The sequence below is a fragment of the Cetorhinus maximus genome, chromosome 24 (genome assembly GCF_964194155.1).
Source record: "Cetorhinus maximus chromosome 24, sCetMax3.hap1.1, whole genome shotgun sequence".
Lineage (NCBI taxonomy): Eukaryota > Metazoa > Chordata > Chondrichthyes > Lamniformes > Cetorhinidae > Cetorhinus > Cetorhinus maximus.
In genome coordinates, this window is record NC_135902.1 from 1,382,629 (window position 1) to 1,401,957 (window position 19,329).

Sequence of the window (19,329 nt, forward strand, 5' to 3'; positions counted from 1 at the left end):
GAAGATAGAAGTGTTATAGGTTTTGAGCAAGGAGGGAGATGGTGGAAGGAAGAACAAATGGGAAGGTCCGTGATTGTGTGGAGGGCAGGAGGGACTGAATAACAAAACGTGTCATGATACAAAAGCCAAAGGAAGTGGTAATGGGACAGGTAAAGAAACAAAAGATTTTTCTGGATGAGATCTGAATGCCTGGATAGCAGCCGTCTGAATACAAAGTGAAGGAATAAAGAAAAAAAAAGGAGAAAATTGAACCAGCCAAAAAAAACCCAACAAAATGAAACAAAGAGGCACAGGTTATGATCTAAAATTGTTGAACTGAAAGTGGATCCCAGAAGGCTGTGGAAAATTGAATGATGAGGTGCTGTTCCATGAGCTAACATTGGATTTAAAATTGGAACACTGTCTGAACATACGAACAAGGAGCAGGAGTAGGACTAGGCCATTCGGCCCCTCGAGCCTGTTTTGCCATTTCATAAGATCATAGCTGATCTCATAGTAACCTCAAATCTACAGCCCATCTATCCTGATAACCCATCACCCCATTGCTTACCAAGAACCTACCCACCTCTGCCTTAAAAATATTCCAGGACTCTGCTTCCATCGCCGTTTCAGGAAGAGGCCAAGGGCAGAAAGGTCAGAGCAAATGTGATGGGAGCGATCATATGATGGGAATGGAGTAAGAGGTGGCTGAAGACAGCTCCCATGATTTCTGTGGTTTATCCCAGTGGAAATTGCTGATGTTGGGTTGAAAGGTTCAGCTATTAGACAGTCAGTGTTTTGGGGTTTGCTCTGACGCTCGGTGTACATTTAAAATGTCTAAACCCAGGAGGCAAACTCAGTCAGAGTGAAACCGGGCCTGCTTTATCGACTGCGGTGTCTAATATTACAGCTGGTAACAACATGGTGGTTTCCCGCGCTGAATTTAATTCTGTCAGCACCCTTGCTGACTTACAGACCACTATTCTCGCTGAATTTGCTGGATTCCATTCGGAACTCCGCTCCTCTGTTGCTACTCTATACACCTGTCACCTCCTTCAATCAAAGGCTGCGAGATGTTAAACAATCAGCGACTGACTCGAGCAACAGATTGGTGGCTCTGGGGACCTGCTGCACCCAGCTGGAAGCCCAAAATACTAAATTATTGATGAGGTGGGTGACCTGGGGAATCTCAGCCAAAGACAAAATTTAAGGATTCTCTCCGTGCCTGAGGGTGCGGAACAGGGAAACCCAACAACTTTTACCAAGGCACTTCTTTTGGAGGTTTTTCGCAAGGAGAGTTTCGATTCACTGCCTGTCGTGGCGAGTGAGCCTATCGCTCTTTGGCATTGTGCTCACAGCATAGCAAGCTCCCAAGGCCATTACTACTAAGACTGCATCACTATAGAGTGAAAGAGCAAGTTATGCACGTGTCGAGAGAAGAGGGTCAACTATACTTTTGTGGAAGTAAGATATTCATCTACCCCGATCTCAGCGTGGATGTAGCCCAGTGTCGTGGAGAATATAAATTTGTTAAAGCCCAACTTTGTGAAGACGGACTTAAACATGGCTTTCTCCACCCTGCTCATCGGTGTGTAATTGTCAACGGAGCGAATAAGATTTTCAACACACTGCAAGAAGCTTCAGCCTTTCTCAAGGACACAATTGTACCTTCTGTTAGTAAGCCACATCGTGACTTCACCCAGGACAAAACGGTACTCAATGCTTAATTAGGTAGCTATGCGTGATGGTTCTATTACACTATAGGTTTTGTTGGTTATACCAATCTCTTTGTATTTTATGTCCAAATTGCACGAATCGCGGGAAATTTTACATAAACCCTATGGGTGTTCATTTTTTTCTTTTCCCACATGTGCAGTTGAATTCTTTGAGAGTTAATCTCTCTTTATATTCTCCCTCTCTTGTTGAGCACTGTGTTACAAAACTGTTGCTTTGGACAGACCCTGCATCTTGTTTAACATATGCTGAGCTTTACAAAGTTTTGTTTGGGATATTTGATTGTATATTACTTTAATGTGGCTGTCTTTTTAAGACACACTGGTAAGATAGATATGAATAGTACACTCATTGTGAGGGGTAGAATTCACCTCATTTGGGGAGGTGATGTAAGCTTTTCTTTCCTTCTTCCCCTTCTATTTTTTCTCCCTTCTCTTCTCTCTTCTTCTTTCTCTTTTTCTTGTTCTTTTCCAAATATACAGATGTACTTTCCTTTTCATCAGTTTTTAACATTCTTTAGGTGGATAAGCTCTGGTTTGAAAAATATTTAATCCTTTATTTGCATTGGTTAACCTATGGGGGCCATATGCTTTGATACGCTTTTATTATAATGTCCACTGATGTTAAGGCCTCACTGGGTGGTTGTCCAATCCATTTGATCACCTGGGATGTGAAAGGTCTAAATCACCCAGTTAAAAGAACTGAAGTTCTCTCATTTACATCATTTGAAGGTGGGCATTGCCTTCCTGCAGGAAACTCACTTACGTACGTCTGACCAATTGCAAATGTGGATGGGTTGGGCTGGGCAGATGTTTCATTCTAATTTTCATTGTAAAGCGAGAGATGGGGCAATTTTAATCCATAAAGGCATTCCTTTTGTTCACTCTCAGGTTATAGCTGACCCGCTATGTTATAGTACAAGGCAACTTTTTAACTGTCCATTGATCCTAGCTAATGGATATGCACCCAACTGGGATGATCACTGTTTCATTTCAAACTTCTTATTTTCCATACCTGATTTAGACCCATCTCACTTACTTCTTGGATAGACTTTAGCAGTGTTCTAAACCCAAATTTAGATTGCTCGTCCACAAAATCTGTTCCAATATCAAAATCAGGCTCAGCCATCAGTTCTTTTCTGGATACACACAGATTGGTAGACTCATGGTGTTTTTTATACCCATCAGCAAGGCAATACTCCTTTTTCTCTCCTGTTCACCACACCTACTTGCGTATTGACTACTTTTTCCTTGACAAGAGGCTTCTCCCATTAATTCAATCTTGCGCATACAATAGTTTTGTGATCTCTGATCATGCCCCCTTAGTTTTAACAATAAGATTCCATGACCAGCCTGTTTCTTGTCCACCGCGGCGTCTTCATTCTCTTCTTCTGGCAGACCCAGATTTTATGAAATTCATTTCCTCGCAAATAGATACTTTTATAGCACTTAACGCTACTCCAGATATTTCCTTTACTATTGTCTGAGGGACTATGAAGGCTTATCTATGTGGACAGATGATTTTATATACTGCTCAACTTAACCACAATACCTCAAAATTGTCCCAATTGATTGACCAAATTCTCTTTGTGGGCCAGCAGTATGCTACTGCACCTACCCCAGTATTATACAAACAGCGTCTGGTTCTACAGACTGAATTTGATCTTGTTTCCATTAAACTAACAGAGAAGCTTATACTTTGATCATGTGGTACATTTTATGAGCGTGGTGAAAGAAGCGGTAAGTTCCTGGCTCACCAGCTTCACCCGTCTGCTTCCTCCCAGCTTATTACTGAAATCACCACTCCAACAGGGTCAATCATCACCGAGCATCAGGAGATCAATGATCAATTCAAACTTTTTTATTTCACTCTTTATACCTCAGACTCCCTTTCAGATCCTGGTTTTTTTCACAATTTTTTTGATAATATGGACATCCCATCTCTAACGTCTGAATCTATGAATGTGTTAGAAGTACCCCCTTTCCCAAGATGAAAAACTAAAGGCAATTAAACTCATGCAAAGTAAGAAGTAAACTCATGCAAAGGGCTGATGGATTTTCTCTCCCTGAAGTTCTTATAACTATGGATGCAGAGACAGATGCAGAGACAGCTTTTGATAGAGTGGAATGGGACTACCTTTTCTTCACTCTTCAAAAATTTGGATTTGTACCCATTTTTATAAAATGGATAAAACTATTGGGAATAGTTTTCTGTATTCCTTCAGTACGTACAAATAATAGCCACTCTAAACTTTTTGACCTCCATCGAAGTGCTAGACAGGGCTATCCTGTTTCCCCCCCTACTTTTCACTATTGCTATTGAGTCCCTGGCAGTTTCACTGCGGACCTGTGTTATACGGACTGGAGTTGAGCAGAAACACTCCCTGTACGCTGATGACCTGCTTCTTTATATATCTGATCCGGCCTCATCTCTCCCACATATTTTCTCTATTCTTGAGCGATTTGGTCATATTTCAGGTTTTAAAGTTAATTTGCAAAAGAGTGAAATTTTTCCTATTAACTCTATTGCCAAGAGTTACCTTCTTTTTTCCCTCCCCTTCAGGGTCTCAGTAAACAGTTTTAAATATTTAGGAATTTTAGTTACTCAATCCCTTGGAGACCTTTTTAAGCTCAACTTTGACTCTTTGTTGGAAAGTACAAAGCAGGACTTAACACGTTGATCTAGCTTACCCCTTTCTTTAGTTGGTCGTATAAATTCTGTAAAGGTGAATATTTTGCCAAAAGTTCTATACTTTCTTCAGGCATTCCATTGTTTATTCCCAAGCGGTTTTTTGTTGCAATAGACCAATTAATTTCTTCCTTTATTTGGAATAAGAAAACACCCAGAATTCGTAAAGTTTTTCTACAAAGTCGTAAGCATTTAGGTGGTTTGGCACTGCCAAATTTTCAGTTTTATTATTGGTCTGCTAATATCCGTAATATTTCTTTTTGGCTTCATTTGGACTCGGTTAGTTTAGTGTGGGTGCAATTGGACAATTGACTCCTGTCAATCCACCTCTCTGCCTGCTCTGTTGTGCTCCTCCATTCCTTTCTTAACCAGTCACTTTTCTTCAAACCCTATTGTTAGACAGTCACTTAAGATTTGGACCCAGTTCAGAACACACTTTGGGATGCAATCTCTTTCTTTATACAGCCCTTTTAATGCAAACCATTTATTTCCGCCTTCATTAGGAGATTCTGCCTTTCAAGTCTGGCACACGAGAGGCATCAAAACCCTTGCTAACTTATACATTGATGAGATGTTTGCTTCTTTTAACTCTCTTTTTCAGAAATACCATCTGCCCCCACACACACTTCTTTTGCTATTTACAAATCAGAGATTTTGCGTGCAAAAAGATTTCCTTTATTGCTCCTAAATCACTGATAGATATTATGTTAGAATTAAATCCTTTTTTTAGGGGTTCATTCCAAATTGTATTCTCTAGTTTTTTCACTACACTGCCCTTCGCTTTCTACCTTAAGTCTTTGGGAGCAAGATTTTGACTCAGACTTATCAGAAGATAACTGGAAAGTCTATTCTTTCATGTACATTCCTCATCTGTATGTGCAAAACATGGGCTGCTACAATTTAAAATCTTACATTGTATCCCATTATCCAAGGTGAAATTATGTAAGATTTATCCAAATTTTGATGCAGCCTGTGATAAATATCATTCTGCCCCAGCCTCCCTAATTCATATGTTCTGGTCGTGTCTTAAATTGGCTTTGTTTTGGACAAAAGATTTTAGATCACTTTCATATTTTTAGTAGCAACATTGAACCTTCTCCTATTATAGCACTCTTTGGAGTGGAACCAAATGGCATCCCTCTAACCAAAATTCAAACTGATGCACTTGCCTTTTTAACATTATTGGCTAGACACGTTATTCTATTAAACTGGAAACAGTCTGCCCCACCCTCTTTTACTAGTTGGATACGTGATCTTATGCAGAATCTTAAACTTGAGAAAATAAAGTACACTATAAGAGGCTCCACTGTTGGCATTTAAATAGCTTTTATGTAGCCTTTCTTAGATTACTTTGAGGAACTACAGCTCTCTACTTTCATATAGCTGACCTTAATTAGGTTGTATATTTTATATCAGGTGAAACTTTATCTGACCTATGACTGTTGTTGATTTTATTATTTATTTTCTGGGGGTTTGGGGAGGGGATTTTTTTCTCTTTCCTTTTTCTTCTTCCTCCTACCTGTCTTTTCCTTTCTTTCTCAATAAAACAAAAAAAAAGAAAAAAATAGAAAAAAAAACAGGAAAAAAAAGAAAGGTCAGAGCAGGAAGGAAGGTGCAGAATTCAAATAACACATGACAGGACGCTCAGGGCTGTGCTTGTGGACTGAATGGAGGCCTTCTGCAAAGTGGTCGCTCAGTCTGCATTTGGTCTCCCCAGTGTGAAAGAGACCACACCATGAGTAGCGAATACAGTATACCACATTGAAAGCAGGTGACGTAAATCATTGTTTCACATTTTCCCATTGTTTGGGGTTATGGACGCTGAGAAAGGAAGAGGTAAAAGGCTCAGTTAAGGAAAAAGGAAGATGTTGTATCTCTTGTGCTTGCATTGAAAGGTGCCATAGGAAAGGGAGGGGGTGTTGGGCGTGACTGAGGAGTAGGGCAGGGGGTCACGGAGGAAACATTTCCTTTGGAATGTTGAAAGGGGAGAGCAGGGGAAGATGCGTTTGATGGTGGCAAAATGCTGGAGCTGGCAGAAATGTTGGGGGATGATCCGTTGAAAATGGAAGCTAGTGGGTGGAAGGTGAGGACAAGGGGAGCCCTATCATTTTTCTGGGCGGGAGGGAAGGGGTGAAGAACAGAAGAGTGTGAAGTGGATCAGACATGGTGGAGAGCCCTGTCAACTAAGCTGGGTGGGAATCCTCGGTTAAGGAAAAAGGAAGACACATAGGAGGCACTGGTGTGGAACATTGAATCATCTGAATAGATGTGAATGAGACAGAGAAACTTGGAGAATGAAATGGAATCCTTACAGGAGGCGGGGTGTGAGGAAGTGTAGTCAAGGTGGTTGTGAGAGTCCATGGGCTTGCAGAGAATATTAGTTGATAGCCTTTCCCAGAAATGGAGACAGTGAAGTCAAGGAACAAAAGAGTCAGAGATGGACCAGATGAAAGTGAAACTAGGGTGGAAATTGGAAGCAAATTCAATGAAACAGAATTCAAACACTGACAGCGTTAACATAATCTATTAAACATGACTGAGGTAAAGGCGGCGGTTGCTGTGTCAAATATTGCATATCGTGCCATCTGCACATTTCCTTTTCTATTTGAGAAATCGGGGGGAGGACAGTACCCACCATGCAGGACAGCAATCAATTTCCTATAGCCTCCTTCAGTATCCCAGTTCAGAGAAAAAGTTAAGTATCACCTCATAAGAAGGTATAAGTGCTTGTTCAAAAATGACAAGAAACAAAGGCAGCAACGGGTGTTGTATCTTTCCCATGTACAGCTGTGGCCACAAGACAATCTGATCTCATTAAAACAAACTGGAATCCAAAACCTCCCTTCTTTTCCTATGGTAAATGGGGCTCTGGGATAGACATACACCTCACTTTGGTGATGCTCCTGCAGTGCATAAATGTCACTGACGGAATGTGCATATATTGGGTCCTGACATTCACCGTGTAAGACCAGAGAGAATTCGGGTTTGACAAGACCAGGATAGGGTTAGTGTTTACTGGCCCACCAACACAAAAAAACCTGGGAATGTTTGTGGGGAAACTGAGACTGAGTTGCAGCCATTTATATCAGACTGTTAATGCCCTTCATAATGCTGCAAACTTCATTTTTCTAACCTCAATCATCTCTACTTTTCTAAGGAAATCAAACCAAACCTACTGAACCTTTTCTTCATCAGTTAAGTTCCTGAAACTTGGAAGTTAAGTTTCCCAATCACAGCAAACACACTTCTGTTCAGGAAAGTTGTGGAAGTACCTGTCTCCTGTTTGATTGTCTGAGGTTTCCCGCTGTGAACAATGGGTGGTGGGAATCCGCGTTCTGTCTGTGTTAGTGTTGACGCCACTCCACTTAATTCATCTCCAATCATTGATGGTAGGGCCCAAAACTCACTCCCTACGTGGAAACCCTGAAATAATCAAAAGGGAACAAGGTAGCATCTTTCTGTCCATTTGAGTCACAGCACATAATAACCTGGGTCAACAACTTTCTGCAATCCAGCCATGGAGCTTGAGCCCATCACAGGAGGGAGTGAACTCCCAGAGGCAGGAACAGGAGGAAGTGAACCCCCAGAGCCAAGAGCCAGGAGGGAGTGAACCCCCAGAGCCCATCACAGGAGGGAGGGAACTCCCAGAGGCAGGAACAGGAGGAAGTGAACCCCTAGAGCCAGGAGCCAGGAGGGAGTGAACATCCAGAGCCAAGAGCCAGGAGGGAGTGAACCCCCAGAGCCCATCACAGGAGGGAGGAAACTCCCATAGCCAAGAACAGGAGGGAGTGAATCCCCAGAGCCTGTTACAGGAGACAGTTAACCCCCAGAGCTAAGAACAGGAAGAAGTGAAACCCCAGAGCCAGGAACAGGAGGGGATGAACCTTCATAGCCAAGAACAGGAGGGAGTGAACCACTAGAGTGAGGCACAGGAGGGAGTAAACCCCTATAACTAGGTACAGAATATTTGGAATGAAAGGGAGGGGAACCTTTGCTGACCTTCCCAGGACCCAGAGCTGCCATGGTCTGATCGATGAGGTTAGCCTGCTGTCTTGCCTGTCCAATATTCTCACATTGATTCATCACCAGGTCTTCAACTGGCTTGTCCAGGAGATCTAAACAGAGAATAACCAAGTTCTAAGATTATTCAGAAGGTTTTTTTGGCAAGGAGAAAGAGTAAAAATGTAAACAGTTGTTTGGTAGTAAAGAACTTGAGTATTGCTGAAAAAAAAACATATGTTGTCAAAGCTTTTCATCCTGTGCGCTTCAGGACAATTCACAAGAATACCAAATTGTAAAGGGAACAACAATTTATACCGCTTGAGAAGAGAGTGTTGATTGGTTGGCAAGAAGACTGATTGGCAGAGGCGTTGACATGAAGAATGCCCCAGTAAACTGATAACTGACAGTTAACTGCCAAGCTTTAAATTCAAACCAGTTTAATTTTGATTAGCCAAGGCATTGACCTGGGAATGAACCAGGCAATGATTGTTGCCTATTTTGTTTAGTTGAAAAAGACGCAATGTGTGTATATGTTTTTTCTGTCTGCAAAGGGCAGGGCCCTGTGTATTAACATATGCAGATTCTAGCATGTATAAGTGAGCCACACTGCCAGCCTGACTGATAATCTTAAATTGGTTGTCAATTCTTAGCACACTTAGGATTGTTTAGCAAATGTTGACCAATCGTGGAATCACATCTAATGTCGGACAGTATGGCTGGAATTTTCCGTGCCCGCTGGCATCAGGCGCTTTCGGTGGCGTGAGCGGACAATATAGCGAGAAGGCCAAAAATCGGTTTCACGACATCGTGAAACCAGTTTGCAATCATCCGCTCAACCCGTCGATGGCAGGCTGTGTTCCCTGCAATCGGATGTCAGGAACCTCATTGTAATAAATCAGCATATCATTATAAGCCCAGCCCGCCGGACACATTGTCACCCTGCTGGATCGTCCGCCCACGTTGGCAGAAAAACATGCCGACATGTTTCACAACAGCATATATAAGGCATGCACTTGGTGGGCTGCACTTCACTCAGGACTTCAAGGCTTGTTTGTCTACCTTGCTTCAGTCAGCACTCGCAGTCATCAGTGCCAGGCTTCACAGGCAGCACCACATCACTTTTAAGGGGGCTCATGGGCAGGTCTCTACCTACCAGATTAGCTATATATGGGTGGCTTTTCAACGGTTGCAGGGCAAGGGCTGTACTGGGGAAGGAGGGTATCCCAGGGTATGTGCGGGGGCACATGTTGATCTGTGCAAGTGGCCTCAAGATGGTGAAGGCTGAGGAGGCAGTCTCCAGAGGAGATGAAGCCAGATGGACATGTGAGGGTATGTGTGTGAGAATGGGTGGTGATGTCCCTTGAGCTGGCAGTGAGTGAGATGCCAGTGAATGTGTGATGGGCTTAAGCGTGTGATTTTAGAGTGATGAGATAGTTGCCTTACCCTGGCTGCACAGATGAGATCATTCATCCTCTTTCTGCATTGGATAGCCAACCTCTTCTATGCAGCATTGGCGCTGATCACCACTGCCACCGCCTACCAAGCCAGAGTGGTAATGTTGCTGCCCCTCCTGCGGCCAGAGCAGGGGTAAAGGACACATAGTGGGGATGTCCACGGTGTCCAAAAGGCACCTGAGGGCTGCAATCTTCTTGCCTTTCGGGGCCATGTCTTCTTTGCTGCTGTCCTGGGCTGGAAGTACTGAGCAACGACTGTACTTATGTGGTGCCTGGCGTGATCAATCAGCAAGGTGATGGTGTGGCAGGCGAATCGGAGTCTGTCTGCCATCGAAACGCCGTGTATCCTGGGAATGCACAATTAATGCGGCGGGTTTAGGACAATACGGCGTGAAAAGCTGCCATTGCGGCTGACGGGTAAAACGTCATTTTTCCTGCCTGCTACTGCACTTCATGCTAATCTGGGATGATTCCACCCTATGTTTTGAGTTTTGCAAGCATGGGCTGATGGGTATGGTCTGTGCTTCAGTATCTGAGGAGTTGCAAATGGAGCTGAACCTTGTGTAATCATCAGCAAACATCCCCACTTCTAATGGAAGGAAGATCATTGATCAAGCAGCTGAAGATGTTTGGGCCTAGGACAGTACCCTGAGGAACTCCTGCAGCGGTGTCCCAGGAGATGATTGACCACCAACAACCACAACCATCTTCAATTGTGCTAGGTATGACTCCAATCAGTGGAGAGTTTTCTCACTGATTCCCATTAACCTCAGTTTTGCTAAGGCTCCTTGGTGCCACACTCAGTCATATGCTGTCTTGATGCCAAGGGCCATCACTCTCACCCCATCCCTTGAGTTCGGCTCTTATGTCCATGTTTGGATCAAGGCTGTAATGAGGTCAGGGGCTGAGTGGTTCTGGCGGAACCCAAACTGGGCATCAGTGAGCAGGTTATTGCTAAGCAAGTGCCGCTTGATAGCACTGTTGATGACACCTTCCATCACTTTACTGATGATCAAGAGTAGACTGATGGGGTGGTAATTGGCCAGGTTGCTGTTGCCGTGGCCTTTGTGGACAGGACATACTTGGGCAATTTTCCACATAGCCGGTAGTTGCCAGTGTTGTAGCTGTACTGGAACAGCTTGGCTAGGGGTGCAGCTAGTTCTGGAGCACAAATCTGCAGTACTATTGCTGGAATATTGTCAGGGCCCGTAGCCTTTGCAGTTTCTAGTGCCTTCAGCTGTTTCTTGATATCACGTGGAGTGAATCAAATTGGCTGAAGACTGGCATCTGTGAAGCTGGGGACCTCCGGGGGAGGCCATGATAGATCATCCACTCGGCACTTCTGGCTGAAGATTGTTGCAAATGCTTCAGCTATGTTTTTTACACTAATGTGCTGGGCTCCCCCATCGTTGAGGATGGGGATATTTGTGGAACCTCCTTCTCCGATTAATTGTTTAATTGTCCACCACGATTCAGAACTGGATGAGGTAGGATAGCAGAGCTTAGATCAGATCAGATGGTTGTGAGATCGCTTAGCTCTGTCTGTTGCATTCTGCTTCTGCTGTTTGGTGCACAAGTAGTCCTGTGTTGTAACTTCACCAGATTGACACCTCAGTTTTAGATATGTCTGGTGCTGCTCCTGACATGCCCTCCTGTACTCTTCATTTAGCCAGGGTTGATCCCCCAGTTTAATGGTAATGCTAGAGTGGGGGATATGCCACTCCATGAGGTTACAGAATATGGTTGAATACCATTCTGCTGCTGATGATGGCCCACAGTGCCTCATGGATGTCCAAATTGAGTTGCCAGATCTGGTCAAAATCTATCCTATTTAGCATAGTGCCACACAACATGATGGAGGGTATCTTCAAAATGAAGACAGAACTTTGTCTCCACAAGGACTATGCCGTGGTCACTCCTACCAATACTGTCATGGACAGGTGCACCTGCAACTGGCAGATTGGTGAGGACGAGGTCAAATATGTTTTTCCCGCTTGTCGGTTCCCTCATCACCATGGCTGGCTCAAGGCCTGACTAATAGGGTGCTCGCCCGGGACGCAATGTGCTGAGGGGTGCCAAAAAATGGAAAAAGAGGAACAAAAAATGAATTTAAAAAAATGAATAAATGTAAAATGGAATTATTTAAGGTACATGATACTGCATTACAATCTTAATTAGTATTACTTAACTTCATATTTGCCAATAATACACTTAAGGTCACCTTAACCTGTCATGTGACTTGGTGTAGGTGAGTGTGGGGAAGTGCGAGCTGTCCCCATGCAACTCAGTTGTAGGTGACTGCCAGTATGTAACACAACAACGTTCGGCTGGCTGGCGGCAGGCACATTCACAGTTTTGCTGACTGCCTGCTGTTCCACCTCTCTAACCACCACCAACAGCACATCTGGTGCTTGTGAAGAACAATTATCTACAATATTTATATAAGGTAAGAGGAATTTGTATATAGTTAGTATTGTTGCTGCTGGCCACAAAATGCTAAAGCTAGTGGTGTTAGTGGTTATGCAGGCCAGGTAGCTATTTTCACAATCTATATTTTATGATAAACCACCATTTTTTTCTTTACTATACAAGGATTCTATTCTTACAAATAGTAAATGCCTATCCTTTATTGCACAGTAAAACTGGCTGAAAAAATGCTCTGCTGTGGGTAGCATTTTCATTGTTTTTCTCTCCTGTTTTTGCCAGTTCAGAAATGCCTGTAAAAAAATGATCAAGCTTGTACAAGGCAATAACTTAAGTTCTCTTTTTCCTTTCTTCGAGTTTATCAGGAAAAAATTTTTTTAAATTGTAAAGATCTTAAAGTTTCAGTAAGGATAACGTACATATTTGAATGTCTGTTGCATTTTAAAAAATTTATCTGTAATAAATCATTTATTGCTATATATGTAGCTTTTTTGTAACTATGAAAATGGCAAAAAGTCTTCAGGACGTTGAAATTCAATTTTCTTGGGGCACTAACAAACCTCAAGCTGGCCATTCTCGCCTCCTGCTGCAGACCCAGTCTAATAGTTATGTCCTTTACAACTCGGTCAGCCTGGTCAGTAGTGGTGCTATCAAACCACTTCTGGTGATTGTCCTTGAAGTCCCCCACCCAGACTACATTCTGTGCCCTTGCCACCCTCAGTGCTTCTTCCTACTGATGTGGCCCCGGACGTTTCCTTTGCCTAAACCTCTCCATTGCACTCTCCTCCTTTATGACTCTCTTTAAACTTTGACCAAACTTTTAGTCACCCTCCTAACATCTTCTTTGACTTGGCATCAATTTTTGGCTGATCACACCTCTATGAAATGCTTTGGATCATTTCCTCCATTAATGGTGCTATATGATTACAAATTGTTGTTGTCATTCTTATCAAACTCCTTTGACATAACCTCAAAGAAAACCAGTAGGTTAGATTGACAAGACCTCCTTTTCGTGAACCCATATCGATTAATTTTTAGAACTTAATTTATATCCACATCTTATCTTTAATGACTGTTCCCATAACTTTTCCCAAAATAAATGTCAAACTCACTGGAACACTTCTTCTATCTTTTAAGAAAAATAGGAGTAACATCTGAATTCTCCAGCTCCTTGGTACCTCTCCAATATTCACTCAGTGCCAGAGTTCCTGCAATTTTCTCCTTTATTTCCTCAAGAATCCTTGGATGGATCATAATCAATGCTTGAGATTTATTTCCCATGGGCTTATGCAGCTGCTGAGGTGGTAGTAAGTGTCACAACTCACTTCTGATCTTTAGTTTTTACAACTTCAGAGGATATTAAGAATCACGTCCAGTCCAGACAGCTCAGAGTGACAGGTTCACTTCATCAAAGGACATTAATGGACCAATTTTATGACAACCCACAAAATTATTCTGACACAAATTACAAGTGTTACTGAATCAATTTCATAACTGGTCTCAGAGACTGGAGGATTTCAAACATTACAAACCTATTCAAAAAAGGGACAGGGATAAACCCAGGAACTACAGGTCAGCAACCAAACATCATTAGTGGAAAAATTACTAGAGGTCACTGTCAAGAACAAAATGATCTTCACTTGGGGAAGCATAGGTTAATAAGGGATAGGCAGCACAGATTTCAGCAAATCATGCCTGAATAACCTGACTGAGTTGAAGTAACAGATTGGGTTGATGAAGGTAGTGCAGTAGATGTTGTGTACATGGATTTTCAAAAGGCATTTGGTAAAGTATCACATAACGGATTTATTTGGGAAATAGGAGCACGTGGGATTAAATGAACAACGATAATTTGGGTATGAAATTGGCTAAAACATAGGAGGTAGAGGGTAGTGATGATCAGCAAAGGGCTGCATATTCACAAATCTTTTAAGGTGTTAGGGTAAGTTGTTAAGGTGGTTAAGAAAATATATGGGATTACTTGGCTTCGCAAATAGGGGCACTGAATACAAAACAAGGAAGTCATGCTATATCATAACAAATTACTTATTAGGGCTCAGCCAGAGTATTGCGTACAATTCTGGGCAGCAGATGTCAAGGCCTTGGAGAGGGTGCAGAGAAAAGGTTGAAAATGTGTATTTCTTAGCTTGTAAAGCAGGACATCGATCTCTGTAATTAGCTTTATTAAGTCCCACTCACTTGAGATCAGTTGCTGTGCTCTCTTCCTCTCTGCCATGTGCCACTGCCAGTTCACCAAGGCATGATCCTGATTTTGTGATTTGGCATAAATAATGCCTTCGGGCTTTTTTTCATATACCTGCAACTCCTGGGTCCTGGCTTCAGTAGGATGGTGTTCGAATATTGCATTGGCCATCTGAATAACATAGGAAATAGTAAGTTAAGTGGATACAGGCAATTAGGGATGGGCGATAAAACCTGGTTGTCGTACAGGCATATTGTTTTGACAAGGTACATGGAGTTTTACTTTGCATCTGACCTGTCTAATGTCTGCCCTGGGAGTATTTGATGGGCAGTGTAGAGGGAACTTTATTCTGTATTTAACCATGCTGTACCTGTCCTGTGAGTGTTTGATGCGACTGTGTAGAGGGAGCTTTATTCTGTGTTTAGCCTGTCCTGTACCTGCCCTGAGAGTGTTTGGGGACAGTGCAGTGGGTGCTTCACTCAGTGTCTAAACTGTGCCATACCTGACTCAGGGGTACTTAATGCGAATACAAATTGCTTCAATTGGAAATGTGTCCATTCTTGTGCTTTAATAATGCAGGGTACAGAGGGTTCTGGGTGAATAACAAAAAGATTGCAGGTACAGCAAGTAATTGGGGAGGCATGGAGTTGAAGTTTATGCCTAACTTTTAGAACTGCCTCACTCATCAGGGGCCTCGAGATCTATCAAATGAGCCAATTTGGGGAATATAAACAATATTCCACATTTCCTATTCTGTCCTCCATGTCTCAGCTGATATCAGGAGGTTTATTATATGCTTGTACTCTACCTCAGAAAGTCCATTTGCAAGTAATTCCTGCTTAAAATCTGCCAAGCTTCCAAGGATGCTGTGGGGCAGAACTCTCCCCTTTGTGTCGAAGCGAGGGCCCCCAGGACCTGTAGGGTTAAGACATGGTTACAAACGTCACTACTAACAGTTGAGTGTTGGTAGTTATTATCTGGAGGAAAGCTCTGGAGTCCAATGTAAATTGTACAGTATTTAATATGCTCACACCCTGAGGTACCATTCACCATCACATTGCCAGACATTGTGTAAAGGGCTACTTTCCTACAAGGGAAATAAGAGGGCTAAACAAGCTCTGTTACTTTTATTTGCTTGCCAATTTTTTTCCACGTTGGAATACTTTTCCATCAGCATCAAGAATTATATGTGTGCTAACAGTGAATTTTGACAAACGGTTCACCCACATGAAGCTTCACAGCCCCACCCAATCGTATCCTGACCTGACACCCTGCAGCACTCAGTGGACAAGAATCAGGAGTTCAGGCCTGGATAATCTTCCGTGGCCTAGCCCTGGGGTGCCCCAAACTGGCAGAATGAGCTCAGGTAGGAAACTGAAGCTGGGTCTTTCCAGATGGCAGTCAATAACCTTGCTGGTTTCAGAGTGGCACATGCAAAGGCCCAGGAGTGGGTCATCAGCCTGCCACTCGCTGGAGATGGGGAGTGACAAACAGACAGTCATTAACTTGTGTTGTTAAAGATGTTGCATGGTTGGGTCATTTGTGAGAAGAAAGAAATAAGAAATATAATTGTTCAGCACTTTCCATGTTCTCAAGCTTTGCAAAGCACTTCACAGCAAATCTATTACCTTTTTGAAGTGTAGTCTCTGGTGTAATTTGGCAAAGGGTAGCAGCCAATTTCTGAACCAGTAGGTCCCACAGACACAATGAGATACATGACCAATTAATCTCCTCCTCCAAGTCCCACAATGAAAGTATACCATTTTAAAAAAAAGTGTACTTCTTTCAATTTAGTATACTGTATTCGCTTCTTTCAATGCGGTGTGGTCTACACTGGGGAGACCAAACACAGGTTGGGTGACCGCTTTGTGGAACATCTCAGTTCAGTCCGCAAGCGTGACTCTAAGCTTCCAGTCCGTCATTTTAATTCCCTACCTGGCTCGCACTCTGCTCTTTCTGAGTTCAGCATGCTGCAGTGTTCCAACAAAGCTCAACATAAGTTTGAGAAATGGAGCCTCATCTTTTGACTGGGCACAACATTGAATTCAACAATTTCAGACCGTAACCTCCGGCCCCATTTTGTTTTCTTCTTCTTTGCAAGTTTCAGGTTTAATCTTGTTCTTGCCTTTTTATTGCTTTCAGATGGCAGTTATTCAACATTCTGCCATTCACACTTCCTGCAGACTCAGCTTTTGTTTCTGTACTTGTTCCATTCCCACTCCCTTTGGCCACCCACCACCAATTTTTTTTTCATTTAAATGCTCCTGTCTTCCAGCCTATCACAGACCTTTAATGTTTCTCTTTGTCCCTCCAACTATTAAATTTCTAAATTTTCTCAGTTTGGATGAAACGTCAATGGCCTGAAACATTAACTGTTTCTCTTGCTGCCGTTGCTGCTTATTTCCAGCATTTTCTGTTTTTACTTTCAATTTCCAGTATCTGCTGTATTTTGCTTTTGAAATTGTATCTGTTTTTACCTTTGTCTCATTGGCTTGTTCACTGAATTGGATTGATGGAAAGTTCACTATTACTCCCTGCTCAGGCCGCCAAGTACAAATTGCAACCAGGTCTCAATTTGTCATTGGGACTCGACATACATGAGAGGGACTTTGCTGACTTTTGCTAGGTTCCCCTGCTGTCTGCTCAATCCTGGCAGGTGGGCTACCTAAAGCTCCAGGGCAGGGGAGTGATCTGGACAATTTCTGCACTTCCACTACAGTCACTGCTTAAGTTGATAAAGTGCCTGGGAGGTAAAGAATAAAAATGAAAGAACCTGGTTACCTTATATGGAAAGTGTTTCATTTCTCAGTGCTAGTATTGTTTTTATTCGTTCACAGGATGCGTGCACCACTGGCAAGGTCAGCATTTATTGCCCATCCCTAGTTACCCTTGAGAAGGTGATGGTGATCTGTCTTCTTGAACTTCTCCAGTCCATGTGGTGTAGGTACACCCACAGTACTGTTAGGGAGGGAGTTCCAGGGTTTTGACCCAGTGACAGTGAAGGAACGGTGATATATTTCCAAGTCAGGATGGTGTGTGGCTTGAAGGGGAACTTGCAGGTGGTGGTGTTCCCATGCATTTCCTGCCCTTGTCCTTCCAGGTAGTAGAAGTCGTGGGTTTGGAAGGTGCTGTCGAAGAAGCCATGGTGAGTTGCTGTAGTGCATCTTGTAGTTGGTACACACTGCCGCCACTGTGCATCGGTGGTGGAAGGAGTGAATGTTGAAGGTGGTGCCAATCAGGTGGGCTTGCTTTGTCCTGGATGGTGTCAAGCTTCTTGAGCGTTGTTGGAACATAGGAAATTAGAGCAGAGTAGGCCATTCAACCTGTCGAGGCTGCTCCATCATTCAATACAATCATGGCTGATCATCCACTTAAATGCACTATCCCCATATCTGTATACATCATTGTTATTTAGAAATCTGTCAATCTGTACTTTAAACACTCTCAATGACTCAGCTTCCATGGCCCTCTGGGATAGAGAATTCCAAAGGTTCACAACTCTGAGTAAAAAAAAATTCTCCTCATCTCGGTCCTAAGTGGCTTCCCCCTTATTTTTAAATTGTGTTTCCTGGTTCTAGACTCCCCAACCAGGGAAACATCTTACCCGCATCTACCCTGTCTATCCCTTTAAGTATTTTGTAGGTTTCAATTATATCATCTCTCATTCTTCGCAACTCTAGAGAATACAGGCCCAGTTTCCCCAATCTCTCTTCATAGGACAGTCCCGCCATCCCAGGAACAAGTCTGGTGAACCTTCGTTGCAATCCCTCTATGGCAATATTATCCTTTCTGAGGTAAGGGGACCAAAACTGCACACAGTACTCCAGGTGTGATCTAACCAAGCGTCTATACAATTGAAGCAAGACTTCGCTGCTCCTGTACTCAAACCCTCTTGTGATAAAGGCCAACATTCTATTAGTCTTCCTAATTGCCTGCTGCACCTGCATGTTAGCCTTCAGTGACTTATGGACAAAGACATCTAGGTCCCTTTGTACACCTACACTTTTCTAATCCCTTTTCATTTAAGAAATAATCTGCACATCTGTTCCTTCTACCAAAGTAGACAACTCCACATTTTTCCACATTATTTTCCATCCGCCCTCTCACTAAGTCTGTCCAAATCCTCCTGAAGCTGCTTTACATTTTCCTCACAACACACATTCCCGCCAACTTTGTGTCATCCATGAACTTGGAAATATTATATTTGGTCCCCACATCCAAATCATTGATATATATTGTGAACAGCTGGGGACCCGAGTACTGATCCCTATGGTACCCCACTAGTCACAGTCTGCCAACGCGAGAATGACCCATTTATTCCTACTCTCTGTTTTCTGCCTGTTAGCCAATCCTTAATCCACGCCAGTACATTACCTCCTATCCTATATGCTTTAATTTTGCTAACCAACCTCCTGTGGGGGATTTTATCAAAAGCCTTCTGAAAATCCAAGTATACTACATCCACCGACTCCCCCTTATCAATTGTGTTAGTGACATCCTCAAAAATCTCCAACAGGTTCATCAAACATGATTTCCCATTCATAAATCCATGTTGACTATACCCAATCAGATCATTATTATTCAAGTGTCCATTTATCACATCCTTTATAATAGATTCTATCATTTTCCCTCCTATTGATGTAAGGCTAACAGGTCTGTGGTTCCCCGTTTTCTCTCTCCCTCCCTTCTTAAATAGTGGGGTGACATTTGCCACCTTCCAATCTGTAGGAGCCATTCCAGAATCTACAGAATTTTGGAAGATAATCACCAACAGAGCCACTATCTTCACAGTTAGCTCTTTCAACACTCTGGGGTGTAGAATATTAGGTCCTGGGGACTTATCAG

The 19,329-nt window shown here is 42.8% G+C and overlaps 1 protein-coding gene across 2 annotated transcripts in view; it reads right to left on the minus strand.

Moving 5' to 3' along the window:
* mycbpap (mycbp associated protein) overlaps positions 1-19,329 on the minus strand; it is a 99,856-nt gene that overhangs the window by 59,075 nt on the left and 21,452 nt on the right. For both annotated transcript variants that reach the window (XR_013580556.1, XM_078570594.1), the window contains exons 4-7: positions 15,293-15,399; positions 14,481-14,655; positions 8,401-8,516; positions 7,674-7,824 (exon numbers count right to left, since the gene is read on the minus strand). Coding sequence is in view for 1 of the 2 variants with exons in the window: in XM_078570594.1 (XP_078426720.1) it covers positions 7,674-7,824; positions 8,401-8,516; positions 14,481-14,655; positions 15,293-15,399 (549 nt within the window). In the remaining variant the exon portion in view is untranslated. The remainder of the gene's footprint in view (positions 1-7,673; positions 7,825-8,400; positions 8,517-14,480; positions 14,656-15,292; positions 15,400-19,329) is intronic.